The sequence below is a fragment of the Protopterus annectens genome, chromosome 7.part0 (assembly GCF_019279795.1).
Source record: "Protopterus annectens isolate FY-2018-M chromosome 7.part0, PAN1.0, whole genome shotgun sequence".
Lineage (NCBI taxonomy): Eukaryota > Metazoa > Chordata > Ceratodontiformes > Protopteridae > Protopterus > Protopterus annectens.
In genome coordinates this window covers 414,888,172-414,906,828 of record NC_056739.1, presented here as the reverse complement: position 1 = coordinate 414,906,828, position 18,657 = coordinate 414,888,172, and the positions used below count along the sequence as shown (strand labels likewise).

At 41.7% G+C, this 18,657-nt stretch overlaps 1 protein-coding gene across 2 annotated transcripts in view; it reads right to left on the bottom strand.

Moving 5' to 3' along the window:
* Positions 1-18,657, bottom strand: part of PLOD3 (procollagen-lysine,2-oxoglutarate 5-dioxygenase 3) — a gene marked incomplete at its 3' end in the record, with an annotated part of 993,531 nt that overhangs the window by 369,192 nt on the left and 605,682 nt on the right. For both annotated transcript variants that reach the window (XM_044076999.1, XM_044077000.1), the window contains 1 exon segment: positions 471-575. In XM_044076999.1, coding sequence (XP_043932934.1) covers positions 471-575 — 105 coding nt within the window.

Here is an 18,657-nt window from a genome sequence, read left to right as displayed (position 1 = left end):
GTAATGCACTGCTGCAGAGTACTATTCTTCCCTGTGAAGAACTAAATTAATCCACTCTACTCTCCAAGTATGAAAGTAATGCTCTCTAGCACTGCACTGTTTCTGCCTATGAAATATTTTACTTTGTCTTAATTCTACTCTCTTTCACCTCTCTTTTAGGGAATGCAGTGGTTCTTACAAATTTCTCCCCAACGTCAATATTTTTTTATGAAAATAAGTTGGGAGTGTTACAATATTTTGCACTAGATTGATTATATTTTAATGCAGTGTCTAATATGCAACATCATTACCTTAGGACTCAGGTCCCGTGGATGGGTAACAGCAAACAGAAATGTGCGTTACATATCATGATTTCAGGTACTTCACGTTTTCACTTAGTAGCACAAGGGCTAATGTCTGAATCATTTCCAGTGCCCTCAAACTTGCACATTATTAGCTAAAGCTTGCATTCCTAGTAAACGTTTTCTTACTTGTTTTCTTCTATAAGAATCCTCAGTGTCTCAGGGTTTGTGATGCCAACATCTGCATCCAGGCTGAAGTAGTAGTCACATTCAGGATCTTGTCGGCAGAAATCCCTATAGTATGCAAGAAGATATGTAACACAGTCATTACCTCACAGGATACAACTAAAGCAAAACTGTACATATACATACTGGAGAGAAAAAAACTCTGTCTGAGAACCATGGATATACACTACTACTCAACCACACTCAGCAACGCTCTTTCACAGCGAATGGCCCAGATACTAATAAAAGCACAGTATGCAGCGTAATAATCAGCTACATTCAACAATGTGCACACATTTACACATCATATAATTGTCTGACTGCAGAACTATATATGTGCAATTTTCTTTATTGAAGGACATTTAAAGAAAAAAGAAAGGGGAAAAATAGGCTGAAAGAATCCACATAACTTACTGTTGTAAGTAAGCAAAGTCCTAGGCATATATACAAAAAAAGCTCTGAAATTCCATTACTGCTGGAAAAGAATGGTGAGGTATGCTACACTTATTATTAAATGCGTGCAACTTTCAGCTGATAAATAAATGAATGAATAAATGAATGAATAAATGAAGGCTGGGTAAGCTAAATGGGATTGTTCGAGGCTACTCTCTGAAACTGTTTGTACATGTGTAAACCATGTTTAGCAATTAACCAGCGCTGGTGCAAAACGCCAACTCCACGTGTTTGTGTTACCCTCTCAAACGCCTGGCTGGTCACTGATGTATGCGCTCTAGGTTTACAATATTAACTTGCATACTGCAGGAATATTTGTTTTTGATACTGCTTGTTATATTCTGCATCTGTTATAGAGCTTTTGATTAGTTTTTGTGTCTCCTGAAGTGATTTGAATATCTCCTGGCGACATTGCTCTCTTTTTACATGGTTGTATATAGCTTTTACTGTTTATTGATAGAGCAAGTTGATCACTCGTTTGCAAAGTAGGCCTGCTGAGTTCAGATGTGTTTTACCCATTTTAATAGAGTCTATAGCACTAGGATACTGTATTATTGTCTGCTTTACTGACTGTATTGTGCTTATGGTTCTTTCTTTTACCTGCTTACTACTTCTTTTAGGTAATAAGGTGTTGTTACTATTATATTGTTACTAACTCTACTCATCTCTACCTCCTACCTCCAGCTTTTGCCCTGTATTTTCCCTTGGGACCTCGCCTGGGTGGATACATACATTCAACTAAAGTCACCTACTCTATCTATACTTTTGCGTAGGAAATATACTGCTCTGCTGCCTCAATCCCCATTTTGGAAATTGGAACAGAGTCTCCCAGTGGAAACTGAGAAAGTATGTGCATCTGTTGCTACTTGGGCTTCTACAACTTTTAACTCTTGCTTGTTAGTTTTGTAAGTTATCTCCCTGCCAGGACAGCCAGCAGCCTAAACCCTTGTTATTTCTCTCTCTCCATTCTCTCTCCCATCTTTATCTGAGTTTTTCCAGCTCTTCCTTATTCCATCCTTTTCAGTCCCAAGACCTTCCTAGAGGGCCTAGTGCACTTCTGCATTTGGCCACTAGAGGGCATCCCCTCCTCATTGTCATTACTTTTCTTCACTCATTTCTTGCATTTTCTCTGCATTTACTTGCATTCCCCACTTTCCCACCCATACTTTTGCCCACCTTACCTATTAAATATAGAACCCTTCTTACCCTGCTACAACTTACTCTCCTGTAACCTATGCTCCACTGATTGATTGGCTCTCGATCCTCTCCTGGTAGAGTCTATAGCACCAGGATATTGTATTATTGTCTGCTTTACTGACTGTATTGTGCTTATGGTTCTTTCTTTTACCTGCTTACTACTTCTTTTAGGTAATAAGGTGTTGTTACTATTATATTGTTACTAACTCTACTCATCTCTACCTCCTACCTCCAGCTTTTGCCCTGTATTTTCCCTTGGGACCTCGCCTGGGTGGATACATACATTCAACTAAAGTCACCTACTCTATCCATACTTTTGTGTAGGAAATATACTGCTCTGCTGCCTCAATCCCCATTTTGGAAATTGGAACAGAGTCTCCCAGTGGAAACTGAGAAAGTATGTGCATCTGTTGCTACTTGGGCTTCTACAACTTTTAACTCCTGCTTGTTAGTTTTTGTAAGCTATCTCCCTGCCAGGACAGCCAGCAGCCTAAACCCTTCTTATTTCTCCCTCTCCATTCTCTCTCCCATCTTTATCTGAGTTTTTCCAGCTCTTCCTTATTCCATCCTTTTCAGTCCCAAGACCTTCCTAGTGGGCCTAGTGCAATTCTGCATTTGGCCACTAGAGGGCATCCCCTCCTCATTGTCATTACTTTTCTTCACTCATTTCTTGCATTTTCTCTGCATTTACTTGCATTCCCCACTTTCCCACCCATACTTTTGCCCACCTTACCTATTAAATATAGAACCCTTCTTACCCTGCTACAACTTACTCTCCTGTAACCTATGCTCCACTGATTGATTGGCTCTCGATCCTCTCCTGGTAGAGTCTATAGCGCCAGGATATTGTATTATTGTCTGCTTTACTGACTGTATTGTGCTTATGGTTCTTTCTTTTACCTGCTTACTACTTCTTTTAGGTAATAAGGTGTTGTTACTATTATATTGTTACTAACTCTACTCATCTCTACCTCCTACCTCCAGCTTTTGCCCTGTATTTTCCCTTGGGACCTCGCCTGGGTGGATACATACATTCAACTAAAGTCACCTACTCTATCCATACTTTTGCGTAGGAAATATACTGCTCTGCTGCCTCAATCCCCATTTTGGAAATTGGAACAGAGTCTCCCAGTGGAAACTGAGAAAGTATGTGCATCTGTTGCTACTTGGGCTTCTACAACTTTTAACTCCTGCTTGTTAGTTTTTGTAAGCTATCTCCTGCCAGGACAGCCAGCAGCCTAAACCCTTCTTATTTCTCCCTCTCCATTCTCTCTCCCATCTTTATCTGAGTTTTTCCAGCTCTTCCTTATTCCATCCTTTTCAGTCCCAAGACCTTCCTAGTGGGCCTAGTGCACTTCTGCATTTGGCCACTAGAGGGCATCCCCTCCTCATTGTCATTACTTTTCTTCACTCATTTCTTGCATTTTCTCTGCATTTACTTGCATTCCCACTTTCCCACCCATACTTTTGCCCACCTTACCTATTAAATATAGAACCCTTCTTACCCTGCTACAACTTACTCTCCTGTAACCTATGCTACACTGATTGATTGGCTCTCGATCCTCTCCTGGTAGAGTCTATAGCACCAGGATATTGTATTATTGTCTGCTTTACTGACTGTATTGTGCTTATGGTTCTTTCTTTTACCTGCTTACTACTTCTTTTAGGTAATAAGGTGTTGTTACTATTATATTGTTACTAACTCTACTCATCTCTACCTCCTACCTCCAGCTTTTGCCCTGTATTTTCCCTTGGGACCTCGCCTGGGTGGATACATACATTCAACTAAAGTCACCTACTCTATCCATACTTTTGCGTAGGAAATATACTGCTCTGCTGCCTCAATCCCCATTTTGGAAATTGGAACAGAGTCTCCCAGTGGAAACTGAGAAAGTATGTGCATCTGTTGCTACTTGGGCTTCTACAACTTTTAACTCCTGCTTGTTAGTTTTTGTAAGCTATCTCCCTGCCAGGACAGCCAGCAGCCTAAACCCTTCTTATTTCTCCCTCTCCATTCTCTCTCCCATCTTTATCTGAGTTTTTCCAGCTCTTCCTTATTCCATCCTTTTCAGTCCCAAGACCTTCCTAGTGGGCCTAGTGCACTTCTGCATTTGGCCACTAGAGGGCATCCCTCCTCATTGTCATTACTTTTCTTCACTCATTTCTTGCATTTTCTCTGCATTTACTTGCATTCCCCACTTTCCCACCCATACTTTTGCCCACCTTACCTATTAAATATAGAACCCTTCTTACCCTGCTACAACTTACTCTCCTGTAACCTATGCTACACTGATTGATTGGCTCTCGATCCTCTCCTGGTAGAGTCTATAGCACCAGGATATTGTATTATTGTCTGCTTTACTGACTGTATTGTGCTTATGGTTCTTTCTTTTACCTGCTTACTACTTCTTTTAGGTAATAAGGTGTTGTTACTATTATATTGTTACTAACTCTACTCATCTCTACCTCCTACCTCCAGCTTTTGCCCTGTATTTTCCCTTGGGACCTCGCCTGGGTGGATACATACATTCAACTAAAGTCACCTACTCTATCCATACTTTTGCGTAGGAAATATACTGCTCTGCTGCCTCAATCCCCATTTTGGAAATTGGAACAGAGTCTCCCAGTGGAAACTGAGAAAGTATGTGCATCTGTTGCTACTTGGGCTTCTACAACTTTTAACTCCTGCTTGTTAGTTTTTGTAAGCTATCTCCCTGCCAGGACAGCCAGCAGCCTAAACCCTTCTTATTTCTCCCTCTCCATTCTCTCTCCCATCTTTATCTGAGTTTTTCCAGCTCTTCCTTATTCCATCCTTTTCAGTCCCAAGACCTTCCTAGTGGGCCTAGTGCACTTCTGCATTTGGCCACTAGAGGGCATCCCTCCTCATTGTCATTACTTTTCTTCACTCATTTCTTGCATTTTCTCTGCATTTACTTGCATTCCCCACTTTCCCACCCATACTTTTGCCCACCTTACCTATTAAATATAGAACCCTTCTTACCCTGCTACAACTTACTCTCCTGTAACCTATGCTCCACTGATTGATTGGCTCTCGATCCTCTCCTGGTAGAGTCTATAGCACCAGGATATTGTATTATTGTCTGCTTTACTGACTGTATTGTGCTTATGGTTCTTTCTTTTACCTGCTTACTACTTCTTTTTAGGTAATAAGGTGTTGTTACTATTATATTGTTACTAACTCTACTCATCTCTACCTCCTACCTCCAGCTTTTGCCCTGTATTTTCCCTTGGGACCTCGCCTGGGTGGATACATACATTCAACTAAAGTCACCTACTCTATCCATACTTTTGCGTAGGAAATATACTGCTCTGCTGCCTCAATCACCATTTTGGAAATTGGAACAGAGTCTCCCAGTGGAAACTGAGAAAGTATGTGCATCTGTTGCTACTTGGGCTTCTACAACTTTTAACTCCTGCTTGTTAGTTTTTGTAAGCTATCTCCCTGCCAGGACAGCCAGCAGCCTAAACCCTTCTTATTTCTCCCTCTCCATTCTCTCTCCCATCTTTATCTGAGTTTTTCCAGCTCTTCCTTATTCCATCCTTTTCAGTCCCAAGACCTTCCTAGTGGGCCTAGTGCACTTCTGCATTTGGCCACTAGAGGGCATCCCTCCTCATTGTCATTACTTTTCTTCACTCATTTCTTGCATTTTCTCTGCATTTACTTGCATTCCCCACTTTCCCACCCATACTTTTGCCCACCTTACCTATTAAATATAGAACCCTTCTTACCCTGCTACAACTTACTCTCCTGTAACCTATGCTCCACTGATTGATTGGCTCTCGATCCTCTCCTGGTAGAGTCTATAGCACCAGGATATTGTATTATTGTCTGCTTTACTGACTGTATTGTGCTTATGGTTCTTTCTTTTACCTGCTTACTACTTCTTTTAAGTAATAAGGTGTTGTTACTATTATATTGTTACTAACTCTACTCATCTCTACCTCCTACCTCCAGCTTTTGCCCTGTATTTTCCCTTGGGACCTCGCCTGGGTGGATACATACATTCAACTAAAGTCACCTACTCTATCCATACTTTTGTAGGAAATATACTGCTCTGCTGCCTCAATCCCCATTTTGGAAATTGGAACAGAGTCTCCCAGTGGAAACTGAGAAAGTATGTGCATCTGTTGCTACTTGGGCTTCTACAACTTTTAACTCCTGCTTGTTAGTTTTTGTAAGCTATCTCCCTGCCAGGACAGCCAGCAGCCTAAACCCTTCTTATTTCTCCCTCTCCATTCTCTCTCCCATCTTTATCTGAGTTTTTCCAGCTCTTCCTTATTCCATCCTTTTCAGTCCCAAGACCTTCCTAGTGGGCCTAGTGCACTTCTGCATTTGGCCACTAGAGGGCATCCCCTCCTCATTGTCATTACTTTTCTTCACTCATTTCTTGCATTTTCTCTGCATTTACTTGCATTCCCCACTTTCCCACCCATACTTTTGCCCACCTTACCTATTAAATATAGAACCCTTCTTACCCTGCTACAACTTACTCTCCTGTAACCTATGCTCCACTGATTGATTGGCTCTCGATCCTCTCCTGGTAGAGTCTATAGCACCAGGATATTGTATTATTGTCTGCTTTACTGACTGTATTGTGCTTATGGTTCTTTCTTTTACCTGCTTACTACTTCTTTTAGGTAATAAGGTGTTGTTACTATTATATTGTTACTAACTCTACTCATCTCTACCTCCTACCTCCAGCTTTTGCCCTGTATTTTCCCTTGGGACCTCGCCTGGGTGGATACATACATTCAACTAAAGTCACCTACTCTATCCATACTTTTGCGTAGGAAATATACTGCTCTGCTGCCTCAATCCCCATTTTGGAAATTGGAACAGAGTCTCCCAGTGGAAACTGAGAAAGTATGTGCATCTGTTGCTACTTGGGCTTCTACAACTTTTAACTCCTGCTTGTTAGTTTTTGTAAGCTATCTCCCTGCCAGGACAGCCAGCAGCCTAAACCCTTCTTATTTCTCCCTCTCCATTCTCTCTCCCATCTTTATCTGAGTTTTTCCAGCTCTTCCTTATTCCATCCTTTTCAGTCCCAAGACCTTCCTAGTGGGCCTAGTGCACTTCTGCATTTGGCCACTAGAGGGCATCCCCTCCTCATTGTCATTACTTTTCTTCACTCATTTCTTACATTTTCTCTGCATTTACTTGCATTTCCCACCCATACTTTTGCCCACCTTACCTATTAAATATAGAACCCTTCTTACCCTGCTACAACTTACTCTCCTGTAACCTATGCTCCACTGATTGATTGGCTCTCGATCCTCTCCTGGTGTCTTCCCGCTCCGTTCACCCTCCGGGCTCACTCCGCTCCCCTACCCTGCCCCCAAATACCACCCGCCCCCAGTACCTCTAGCTATATCCCTCTTGTTACCACACCCACTTCCTCCCTACACCAATCAGCCCATAACTCCCTAGACACACCCCCTATCAGCCTATTATCCAATTGTAACCACACCTACAGCTAATCTATAATAATACACTTCAATTCTAAACTCTCACCCACTTAACTACCTTTCCCTCCAGCTCCACTCTTACTAACTCTTTACTCCACTCGACCTTGTCAAACTTTTTCTTCTTCCCACTGCGCAATAAACTTACAACATATATAAGATATCTGTAACACTTAACACCAAGTAAGCTTTTCAACATGCCTTTAAATCCCCCATCCATTTTTATTTTACTATTACTATCTCTTACGTTATCATATCTTTATTACCTCACCCAACCTCCTACTTCTTACCATTCACAACTTTATCACACAACCTACCACCTGAACTCCCCTCTCTCACCCTTACACTCTCCTATTTCTCCCCATCTATACCCAATAACACAGCTTCTAACCTTCTCATTCAAAGTTTTCTCCTCTCAGAAAAACCCTATCCCCATAGTAACTAAAGACCCCTTGACCATCACAACAGACCCTAATCGTTTTCTTACTCTACTCAATTACCTTTCTAACCCAATCTTTCATCTCAGTCTTTTATCTGGTGACATCCATCCCAACCCTGGCCCCTCCACCTCTTCCTCCTCACACAGGCCTATATTATTTACTTCTCTAAACTCACAAAGTATAGTCAATAAAGTCCCTACCCTCCATGCATGGCTCATGCATAACAAACCTGACATACTATCTATTTCAGAAACATGGTTAAAACCCTCTATAAAAGACTCTGAAATAACTCCACCCGGCTATTCAATCATTAGAAAAGACAGGACCCAGAAAAAAGGCGGTGGAGTTGCTCTCCTATATTCTTCTTCCTTGCTAGTTACCCCCTACAACAAACCTACTCCAAAATTTAACAACGCTGAAGTATTCCTCACTCTCCTACAAGTTAATAAGCACTAACACATATGTCTAGCATCCCTCTACATCCCCCCAGGGGACAATATTTCCACACTTGAAAACATCCTCTCATGGCTCTCTAACAATATCAGCAATGAAACCATAATCTTAGGAGATGTAAATATCAACTGGGCCTCCATCCAGTCTTCAACCAACCCTCTTAATATCAACCTATATAACTTTTCCCAGCTAATCAACACAATAACACACCCATCAAAAAACCCCTCTTGTGGCACCATCCTTGACTGGATTCTAGTATCACATCCCCACTATTTCTCAGATAGTGGTATTCTTCCCGACCCTCTTAGCGATCACTTGCCTATTTTCACTCGCCGACTCCCCTGTATCTCCTACCGCACCCATAACTACATCACTACCCGCAATGACAAAAACTTTAACCCATCAACCTTCTTATATTCTCTGAAAGCAATTAATTGGAACAATCTAAAGACACTACCCTTAGAAGATGCAGTTGCTCACTTCAATTCTACATTCTTAGAAATACTTGATTCCCAAGCCCCTCTAAGAACAAAAAGAATAAAAACAAATTCTGCCCCCTGGCTAACCAAAACCACACTATCAATCATGTGTCTTAGAGACAAAGCCTGGGGACTCTATCTGAGAAATAAGACCCCAGAACAACATACTGCGTAGAAAACCCTTCGAAATAAAGTAAAAAAGCTTATAATCTCTGACAGACAAAAATACTTCTTCACACTCCAAAACAACAATAAAACTAACCCTCAAAGATTCTGGAAGGGGATCTCTACCCTCCTTAACCCCAGCAAACCACACACCCCAACCCCAGACCCAAATAGCCCAGACTTAGATCTAGCTACACAGTTCAACTCCTTTTTCATCGACTCTATTAGCAAACTCACCTCCTCCTTCACATGCTCCACCTCATTATCTAATACACCCCCACCCTCTCCCGCAAACAACCCTCCCCTCATTACCACTTCCTCCTCATTCTCATCTTCTCACTGTCTATCTTCCACCTCATCCACTACTCTAACTCCCTCATCACCCGTATCTTCCTCAAATTCTCTCTCTCCCCATTCTTCTCTATTCTCATTTAAACCTATACCCACTTCCACTATAAAGAAACTCCTTCAGAAACTGAAGCCATGTACCAACGCTCCTGACAACATTCCCTCTTACTTCCTAAGTATAGCCGCAGAAGCAATTGCCTATCCCATTAGCATTCTAATCAACCGCTCCATCCATAAATGCACAGTGCCCCAACTGTGGAAGCAAGTCTTTATCATCCCCCTCCATAAAGGAGGCAACAATTGCAACGCCAACAACTTCCGTCCTATTGCTATCCTGTCCCCCATATCTAAACTTCTGGAAAAGTGTATCCAACTTCAACTCTTACCACATCTCTTAGATAACCTTTTAACCCCTACACAACACGGATTCAGGCCAAATCATAGCACTATGACAGCCCTCCTGTCCTTTCTTGAGACTGTTAATAGAGCACACGATTCCGGCCACATTGTCTCTACCTTACTACTTGACCTCTCCAAGGCCTTCGACACTATCTCACACAGCCTGCTCTTATCCAAACTGTCAGAACTTAACCTCTCTCCCTCCTCCATAAATTGGTTCTCCAGTTACTTATCAAATAGATACCAAGCTGTAATATGGAAAAAGGCCACTTCCTCTTTCCTTAGTACCCCCACTGGAGTTCCCCAAGGATCTATTCTTGGTCCCCTCCTCTTTAATATATTTATAAACGATTTCCACAAATCCATTCCATTTGCAAACATCATCCAATATGCAGATGATTCTACCATTATCTGCTCTGCCACCTCTTCCTCTCTGCTCCAAAAACTCACTCAGGAAGCCTTTTCAATTACTGAGCATTGGATGAAAATAAATCACTTAGCACTCAATGCCTCCAAAACAAAACTAATGGTATTTACCCCCTCCAAATCCACTTCCTTCGATATAAACTCTTTCTCAATTACCAGCCAAAATAACTCACCTTTGGAACTGGTATCTGAAACTAAGCTACTAGGTGTTCAAATTGACAACCGGCTTAATTTCAACTCCCATCTACAACTAAATATTAAAAAAACTCATCAAAAACTAGGTATGCTCTACCGTCAGAATCAGTATCTTACTAGCTCCTCCAAAATCACTCTCGCTTCCTCCTTTCTCATCCCCTCCCTTCTCTATGGGGCTCCATTACTGACTAATCTTCAGACCTCTCTAAAAAAACAGCTTTCCTCCTGCTATAACAAAATTGCCAAATTCGCTAATAGCCACAGGTCCTCCACCCACCACTGTTCCTCTCTCCAAAAACTAAATTGGCTCGAACTATCTAATCATCTCATCTATATACAGCTGACTTTAGCTCATAAGCTCATTCTCAACCCCTCTCTTTGTCCCTCCCTGTCTTCTGCCTTCAAAATGCACCTACCAAATAGAGTCTTAAGGTCTAACAATCAAAACCTACTAGAAGTTCATAAACCATCTTATCCCCCAGGTAAACACTTACTATCCTTTAACCTTTCCCGTCTCTGGAACTCACTCCCACCATCCATTCGTACCACCTCTAACCACTACATGTTCAAAAAATCTCTTCACACAAATCTAAGGTCCCAATGGGATTGTTCTTGCTCCCACCCCTCATAAATATATGATATCTTAACCTCCTTTATGCTTATGATACTTAACTTTACCTATTAAAGCTTGTGTTCCTTCAGAATAACTACTCTGTAATGTAATGTTATGTTCCTTCTGAATAACTACTCTGTTATGTAAATCACGTTACTGTCTCAGCTTATTTACTTCACATTAATCCTCATTAGATTGTATTGTTTTGAATGCTTCTTGAATTTTGAGCTTAAATGTTTTATCTACTACTTTTGTATAATTATTATTAGCAATCTTGTGTATGTACCTAATTTGTCTGTGCTGGAGCTTTTCTCCCCAGGACTCCATTGAAAATGGGTTCTTTTTGGCCCAATGGACTATCCTGGTAAACCAACTGCAAATAAATAAATAAATAAAAATATATCTGCTTCTCTAAAATGAAAAGCAAATAACCTTAAGTATGAAGTAAACAAAAAGATTGAGTTTTTCAGACCTGGGCAAAACTGTCCAACAGATAACTGCATAAAATAACCAGTGCAAAAACTGATGTTATAAAAGAAGTGGTCTAAAAAAACAAAATAAGATGAAAAGTAACCTAACCCTTTGTGGATTAGGCAAAAAAGCCAAACAGATGTTTTAAGGCATGTCCTTGAAATCACTAACAGTTCCCCATCAGCAGATCACAGCAGGTGAAGAAGAAACACAAAAGATCTACAATGCTTCCTCAAGACAGTTGAGACCCGGGTCATGCAAGGCATTATTTATGAACAGTAAGACTGCAAAACCTTGTTTGATCATGACAACAATTCAGTGAAAATTATCCAGCATGCTCTTGCAAAGCAGGAGTGAAAAGCTCTTGTAAAAACTTGAGATGCAAAATTTTGTTCTTGCTGAAGGTAACCAGTGTCAGTGTTGTTAATCCTGAGGTATACATCACTGCACCAGTCCAACCTAGACAATCCAAATGCACAAGATCAATCTGAAGGATAAGATGATTCATCCTGGACAGATTTCTAAGATCAAATATGAAGACTCTAAAACTACAAACATATACTCCTTGAGTGTTAGCGTAATGTTCAGGAATTTTCCAAGATGATCTCCAGGATCTTAAACAGAATAATTAAATAAATCCAAGCCTCCCACCCTTACATAGGTAAGGATCATGTAAGGATCTGATAATGTACACCAGTGCAGCATCTAACTTTGCTTGGTTTAACCAAGCAGTCTTCGAGAATGGAAAAGTCTGATATATTCTGCATATTCTGGTGTCTTAGTCTGTGATGGAATTGCAGTAGTGGAAGTATTGTGAATTCTGATTCAGGATTTGTGCTTCAGTACTTTTTATAGTTGTATATACCTGTTTAAAATTGAATTACACTGCCTTTCTGTTTATAGAGTTTCCCTTGTTCTTTAAGTCTGCTCCTGCCTCCATTGAGACATCATCATTACCCCCCCCCCCCCACACACACACACACTTTTTTCTACATGTGGTTGGGGTGTCATTTTAACTGTCACCATCTCTCTCAATTCAGTGCCACTCTCCTGCCTTCTTCGACACTTGTGCTTGACTGTTGCAGATCTTAGGGATCAGTTTACATAATGGTTAAGGTCTTTGTCTCTCATGCACAAGGTACAAGGGGCTATGAAACGTTTTATAATATTTTTTAAAGATTAGAAGTTTACATGTACTGAGACTGCTTCTGGGCGCATGCATACTGGCATGTTGACATTGCATTTTTGACATTTTGACAACATGCTTTCAATTGACAATGGGCATTTTCACTCATGTAAAGTACACACACACACACACACACACACACACACACACACACACACACACTTTGAGGGTGTGGGGCTTTACCCCATGTTTTGGGCTGCGTAGGGGAGCTTTTCTCCTGCAAAAACATGTTTTTGTGTTTTGGCCCTTTAGAATAACATGTTTGAATGTTTGGGATTCACATAACTGCTTGTCAATTAAATCACATACAGTTATTTACAACAGGTCCAGCAGATATTTGGTAAAACAAATACAATAAAAAAATGTCCTATTCTGGAAGACCTCTGTATTGCACACGGATGAAGAGTTTGCCAAAATAAGCCTAAAGAAGGTGAGTATGCCTGCATTTTCTCTGAAAGAGTCTTTCTATCTTAAAATATCATGATTATGCTGTGTTCAAGCAGACAAATGATGCAATTTCAATGAGGCAAGAAGATAAAAAGAACTCATAATGATATTCACCACCACAAGTTGATAAGGACAGTCTTGTGTTTTTCTCACATAGAAATGGGGCTCCTTCTCCCAAGTGCATGACAAGAAATGGGGAGGGGTGTCAGTACCCCACAAGATAAGCTGAGATTTAAAAAAAAATGAAGTTTGCATCTCATTATTAAAAAAGTAAAACCTTTTTGTTAAGGTCTTGACCTCCATGTACCCCTTACAATCCTCCCAATTAAGCTACTGGGATTTATAAATGTCAAGTCAAAGGCTGCACCTCAGATAGGGAATACATCAACCCCTTCAAGGTACTAGAAAGTTAGACTTGGTTTATATCTTCCCATATTCACATCAACTGATAAAGCACTACGGTCTTCTGAATTCCAACAGGCATAGAGATTCTGTAAAGATATCAGGGCACAAGAAGTGATGTGCCATGAAGTCAACATGGACCGAAATATTATAATTATCTAAAATTATCTACCTTCGGTTAGATGGTAAACCAATAAAGTCAGTGAGCTCTTGCAATATGTTCCCCAACAGGGTAGCTGATGTACAAGAAAAGTCCTCAACTCACTCCTGCTTCATGTATATTCAGAGAAGATGGTGGTCTCACTGTCGACCTATGACATTTCAGTCACAGTTCTAACACAGATATTCATGTGATCCTGTAACTATCTCTCTGGGAACTGTAAAATTAGAAGACCTGAAGGGATAGATAAATGAAGTCCATAGCATAATAAACTCCAGGCTAACTTCCCCAGTTAAATCTAAAATAATGCCAGCTTAATGCCTATCATACTTACATTAAATAACAACATAAAAGGATTAATGAAGAAAATATACTTGCTTTTAATGATATAATGACTTCCAATATATCAAAGGAAGGCTCATTGTGATTTCTGTCTTTGGTCACTGAATGGTCACCCTGACTTTAGCAAACCTGTCCAAACTCTCTATGCCCTACCCCTACTCCTGTCTTCCATAACTGATGATACCTTGTAACGCCATGCCTCCTACATAATAAACAGAAACAGGCAAACCAGGAAGAGCAAATGGGTAGAACGCAATAACAAGTTCCCTACTTTAAACAAAATGCTTTACCTAAGAGTACCCAGTCTTAAACTCACCAAGTTGAACTCACTGGAAAGTCAATAGGATGAACATTCTTAAAATAAGTATTTTTTGCAGAGGACAAGACCTCATATACCCCTTCCCCATTTTTTGTACCAATTCCATGGTCGCAGACACAATGAAGAAAGGAAGAAAGAAAGAAAGAAGAAATACTAAACACTAAAGGAATCTCTGCTAGTCTATTCTTAGATATTGTACTGGCAGTGACCTCCTATTGAAAATAATGAATGAGAAGCTCAACACTGAGGAGCTGAATTTGACCATAAAGAACGCCTCCCGTTTTACACTTGAGGTGAAGGAAACCAAATAAAAGATATTGGTTAATATGGACAAGAGAAATTAATCTAAGGACCTAAAACATAACCACAAAATACAATACACATTATTAAAAAGTAGGACATCATCTGGACTACCTTTCTTTAAAGTAACCAGGTGCAAACCATAAAGCAGTATACACTAACAGGAGTCCAACAACCAGAGCCAGCCAGCTAGCCACTCAAGCAGGCAGCCTGCCAGCCAGCTAGCCACTCCAGCAGGCAGCCAGCTAGCCACTCCAATAGACAGCCAGCCAGCTAGCCACTCCAGTAGGTAGGTAGGAAGCCAGCCACAAAGCCACTCCATCAGGCAGGCAGGAAGCCAGCCAACCACTCCAGCAGGCAGGCAGGAAGCCGGTCAGCCTCTCCAGTAGGCAGGCAGGCAAAAAGCCAGCCAGCCACTTCATCAGGCATGCAGGCAGCCATCCAGCCACTCCAGCAGGCAGGCAGGCAGCCATCAAGCCACTCCAGCAGGCAGGCAGGCAGGAAGCCAGCCAGCCAAGACATCTAGCAGGGACGTCAGCCATTCTAGGCTAGCCTAGCAAAGACTGTGATCGTAGTGTTAAGTAAGTACAAATAGTATTTTATGGCTGTAGCTTTTTAAAAATGGGAATATTGTGTTTTATTTTAATTTAGCTTTTTAATGTTTAGAGGTAAATGGTGTGCAATGCATAGTATTTAAATTTGTGTAGTGGTTAGTTTGAAATTTGTAACTAGTAGTTTTTAAAGGTGTAAAAAGTGCATGTAATTTAATCTATAATCAGCTTGGCTGTTTCTGGGATGATTTGGAAGCATTAGGGGCAGCCACGGTGGTGCAGCAGTTAGCGCTGCTGCCTCACAGCAAGAGGTTCTCTGGTTCGATTCTCGGCTGGGGTGCCTTCTGTGTGAAGTCTGCATGTCCTCCCTGTGGTCGCGTGGGCTTCCTCCGGGTGCTCCGGTTTCCTCCCACATCCCAAAGACATGCTGTAGGTGGATTGGACACTCTAAATTGGCCGTAGGTGTGAATGCGTGCGTGCGCCTTCTGTGGAAGGTTGGGACTTAACACCGTAAAACTCCACTGACAATCATGAGCGGACAGGTGATCCGCTGTGGCGACCCCTAACCGGGAAAAGCCGAAAGAAGAAGTCGTTTTTATACAATTTTTTTTTTTTTTTAATTTCTGGTGGGGCAATCTTCGCAGATAAATGTAGTGTGATTGATATATATTTTTACTGTTATTGTGGCTATTTCAGGGTACTTTGAATTTACAGATGGAAATGTTTCAGGACAGTCTGCACTTTTTGGTGGGAATGTTCATAGGTTCATACTAGGCTATCTGCCCTAGGGCATTTATAAGCCTAGCCAGAGAGTGTTTGGCTTTCACCACACATTTTAAATTAATTTTGCTATGCCCTTTTTCGAGGTTAGTATACTGTGCCTCTGTCTAACAGTGACACAGAAGTGATACCCAGGGTAAACCTACTATCTCCGATCCACTCATCAAGATTCCTCTTGAAGAGAGTCAATGAGGGACTCTGCCTAACCTGGACTGGGATTTTATTCCAGAGTGAAGGGAGCCTCTGGGTTATGAATCTGTCCCTCCAGCATGTTCTATTTATTTCAGTGCTGAGGTTCAAGTCTCGAGCGTAGCTCGATGGGATTTGGATTTTCTGAGATGCAGCATGTCCATTAATTCCGGGTTGGACATGGCTTTATACATCAGGTACAGATCGCCTCTGAACAGGCGGTATGCCACTGAGTAGAGCTGGAGTTTCTTTAACCGGGCAGCATATGGCATCTGTTTGAGCCCTTTGATACTCTTAGTGAGGTACTTCTGGGGTCTTTCCAGTTGCTGCAGGTGTCTGGTAAGGTACATCCCAAAAGGGGCATTGTACTCAATTATGGGCCTGATGAGGGATGAGTAAAGAGGCACAATGACCTCCCCTGATCTAGATGTGAATCCCTTCATGATTAGGTGGGCTATATAAAATGTTTTTCTAACCACTTTGGCCACGTGGTTGTCAAATGAGAGATTGCTATCAACTTGGGTCTCCAGGTCCCTAATTACTTCTTCCGTACTTAATGGATTACCACCTATGTGGTAATCTGTGGGCACTTTGTTTTTGCCAAAGGGGATGACTATACACTTTTTGGCGTTTAGCTTGAGGCCATGGCTCTGGCACCAGTTGTCTGTTTCTATGAGGCCCTTTTGTAGGATGCTTGTGTCGGCTGGAGAGTCTATTATAGCGCCCAGTTTGTAGTCATCTGCGAACTTGGTCAGCCACAGTCCTTCCATGTTAGCCTGTACCTCCGAGAAATATATACCGAACAAGAGAGGTCCCAGGACTGAGCCTTGTGGAACGCCACTTGTAACTGGTTTGGAGTCTGACATGGCTCCAGCAATTCTAACCATGTGGGTTCTGTCCTTGAGCCAGTTTGCAACCCATCTAGTGACATAGGGGTTTATATTTAAGCTGGTGAGCTTATCTATAATGCCCAAGTGGGGTATTGTATAGAAGGCTTTTGCAAGGTCCAGGAAGGCTGTGTGGACCACCTTCCCCTCATCAATGGCCTTGGTGACTGTTTCAAAGAAATCAACAAGGTTTAAGAGGCAGGATCTGCCCTTAACAAAGCCGAACTGGGTAGGATACAGTGTCTGTAGGTCCCCAATATCTTTATTTATGAGGTCCATGATAATCCTTTCCATAGCTTTGCAGACCAAGCTAGTCAGGCTTATGGGGTGATAGTTTCCAGGATCTGTTGAGGCACCACCTTTGTGGAGAGGGACCACTGTTGCTGTACGCCACTCTTTGGGTACATATCCTGTAGTAAGGCTGAGATTGAACAGTAGTTTTATGTTTGGGTTTAGTTCTTCTTGAGTTCATGTAGGACGTAGCCCGGGACACCGTCTGGTCCCATTGATACTGTGTTTTTTGCTTTGGAGAGGGCGGCTCTTACCTGAGCATCTGAGATGTCAGGGGGGCAGCACTCTGCTGGGATAGATATTTGCCCTTTTGGTGGGGAAGGGGGGGATAAGTTTGCGCTGAACCTGTCAGCTAGGATGTTGGCAATGTCTGTGGGTTCAGTGTACTTTTTGTCATTTTGGACTAATTCTGAGCATATCTGGGAACTCCCACCCAGGTTCCTAACATAACTAAAGGAAGCCTTGTGATTATCCTTAGTGTCCTGTGCAATTTTTCTCTCGAAGCTGGCCTTAGACGATTTTATGAGTGCCCATAGTTTTTTGCTAAAACTGATCAGAGATGCCTTCCCTTTTTGGGATTTTGCTCTATCATGTAGTAGCTTCCTCCTTCTATTGTATAGTTTGTTTATGGCTGGGGTCCACCAGACAGGATGCCTAACTTTGGAGGATTGGGTCTTGGTTTTATTTGGGATTGCATGATCCATGCATTCCTGAAGGTGTTCACAGAATGCGTTTATAAAGGATTCTGCGGTCTGGGCCGTATTTTCCACAGGCCCGGGGGCTTTGAAGGATTCCACCTGGGTTTTGAGGAATGTGAAATTTGCTTTAGAGAAGTTTTTCACTGTGGTTTTCTGGGCAGGGGCTGGGGTTGGGATGTGAATATCTAGTGAGATTAGTTTATGGTCTGATCTTACCAGTGAGGGATACACTTCTGGTCTGGAGCACAGAGTCCCCATGTTGGTGGTGATCAGATCCAGTATGTTTTCCCCTCTTGTGGGAGTGGCAACAAGTTGTTCCATAGCATTTGAGTTTATAAATTCTAGGAACCTTGTGTTGGAGCTAGAGTAATGCTCCCAGTCTATGTTAGGGTAGTTGAAGTCACCCAATATAATGGTGTTTGGAGAGACCTTCATATTTTCCAGTGTTCTCGGGAAGGCCGAGTGGGGTTCCTGGG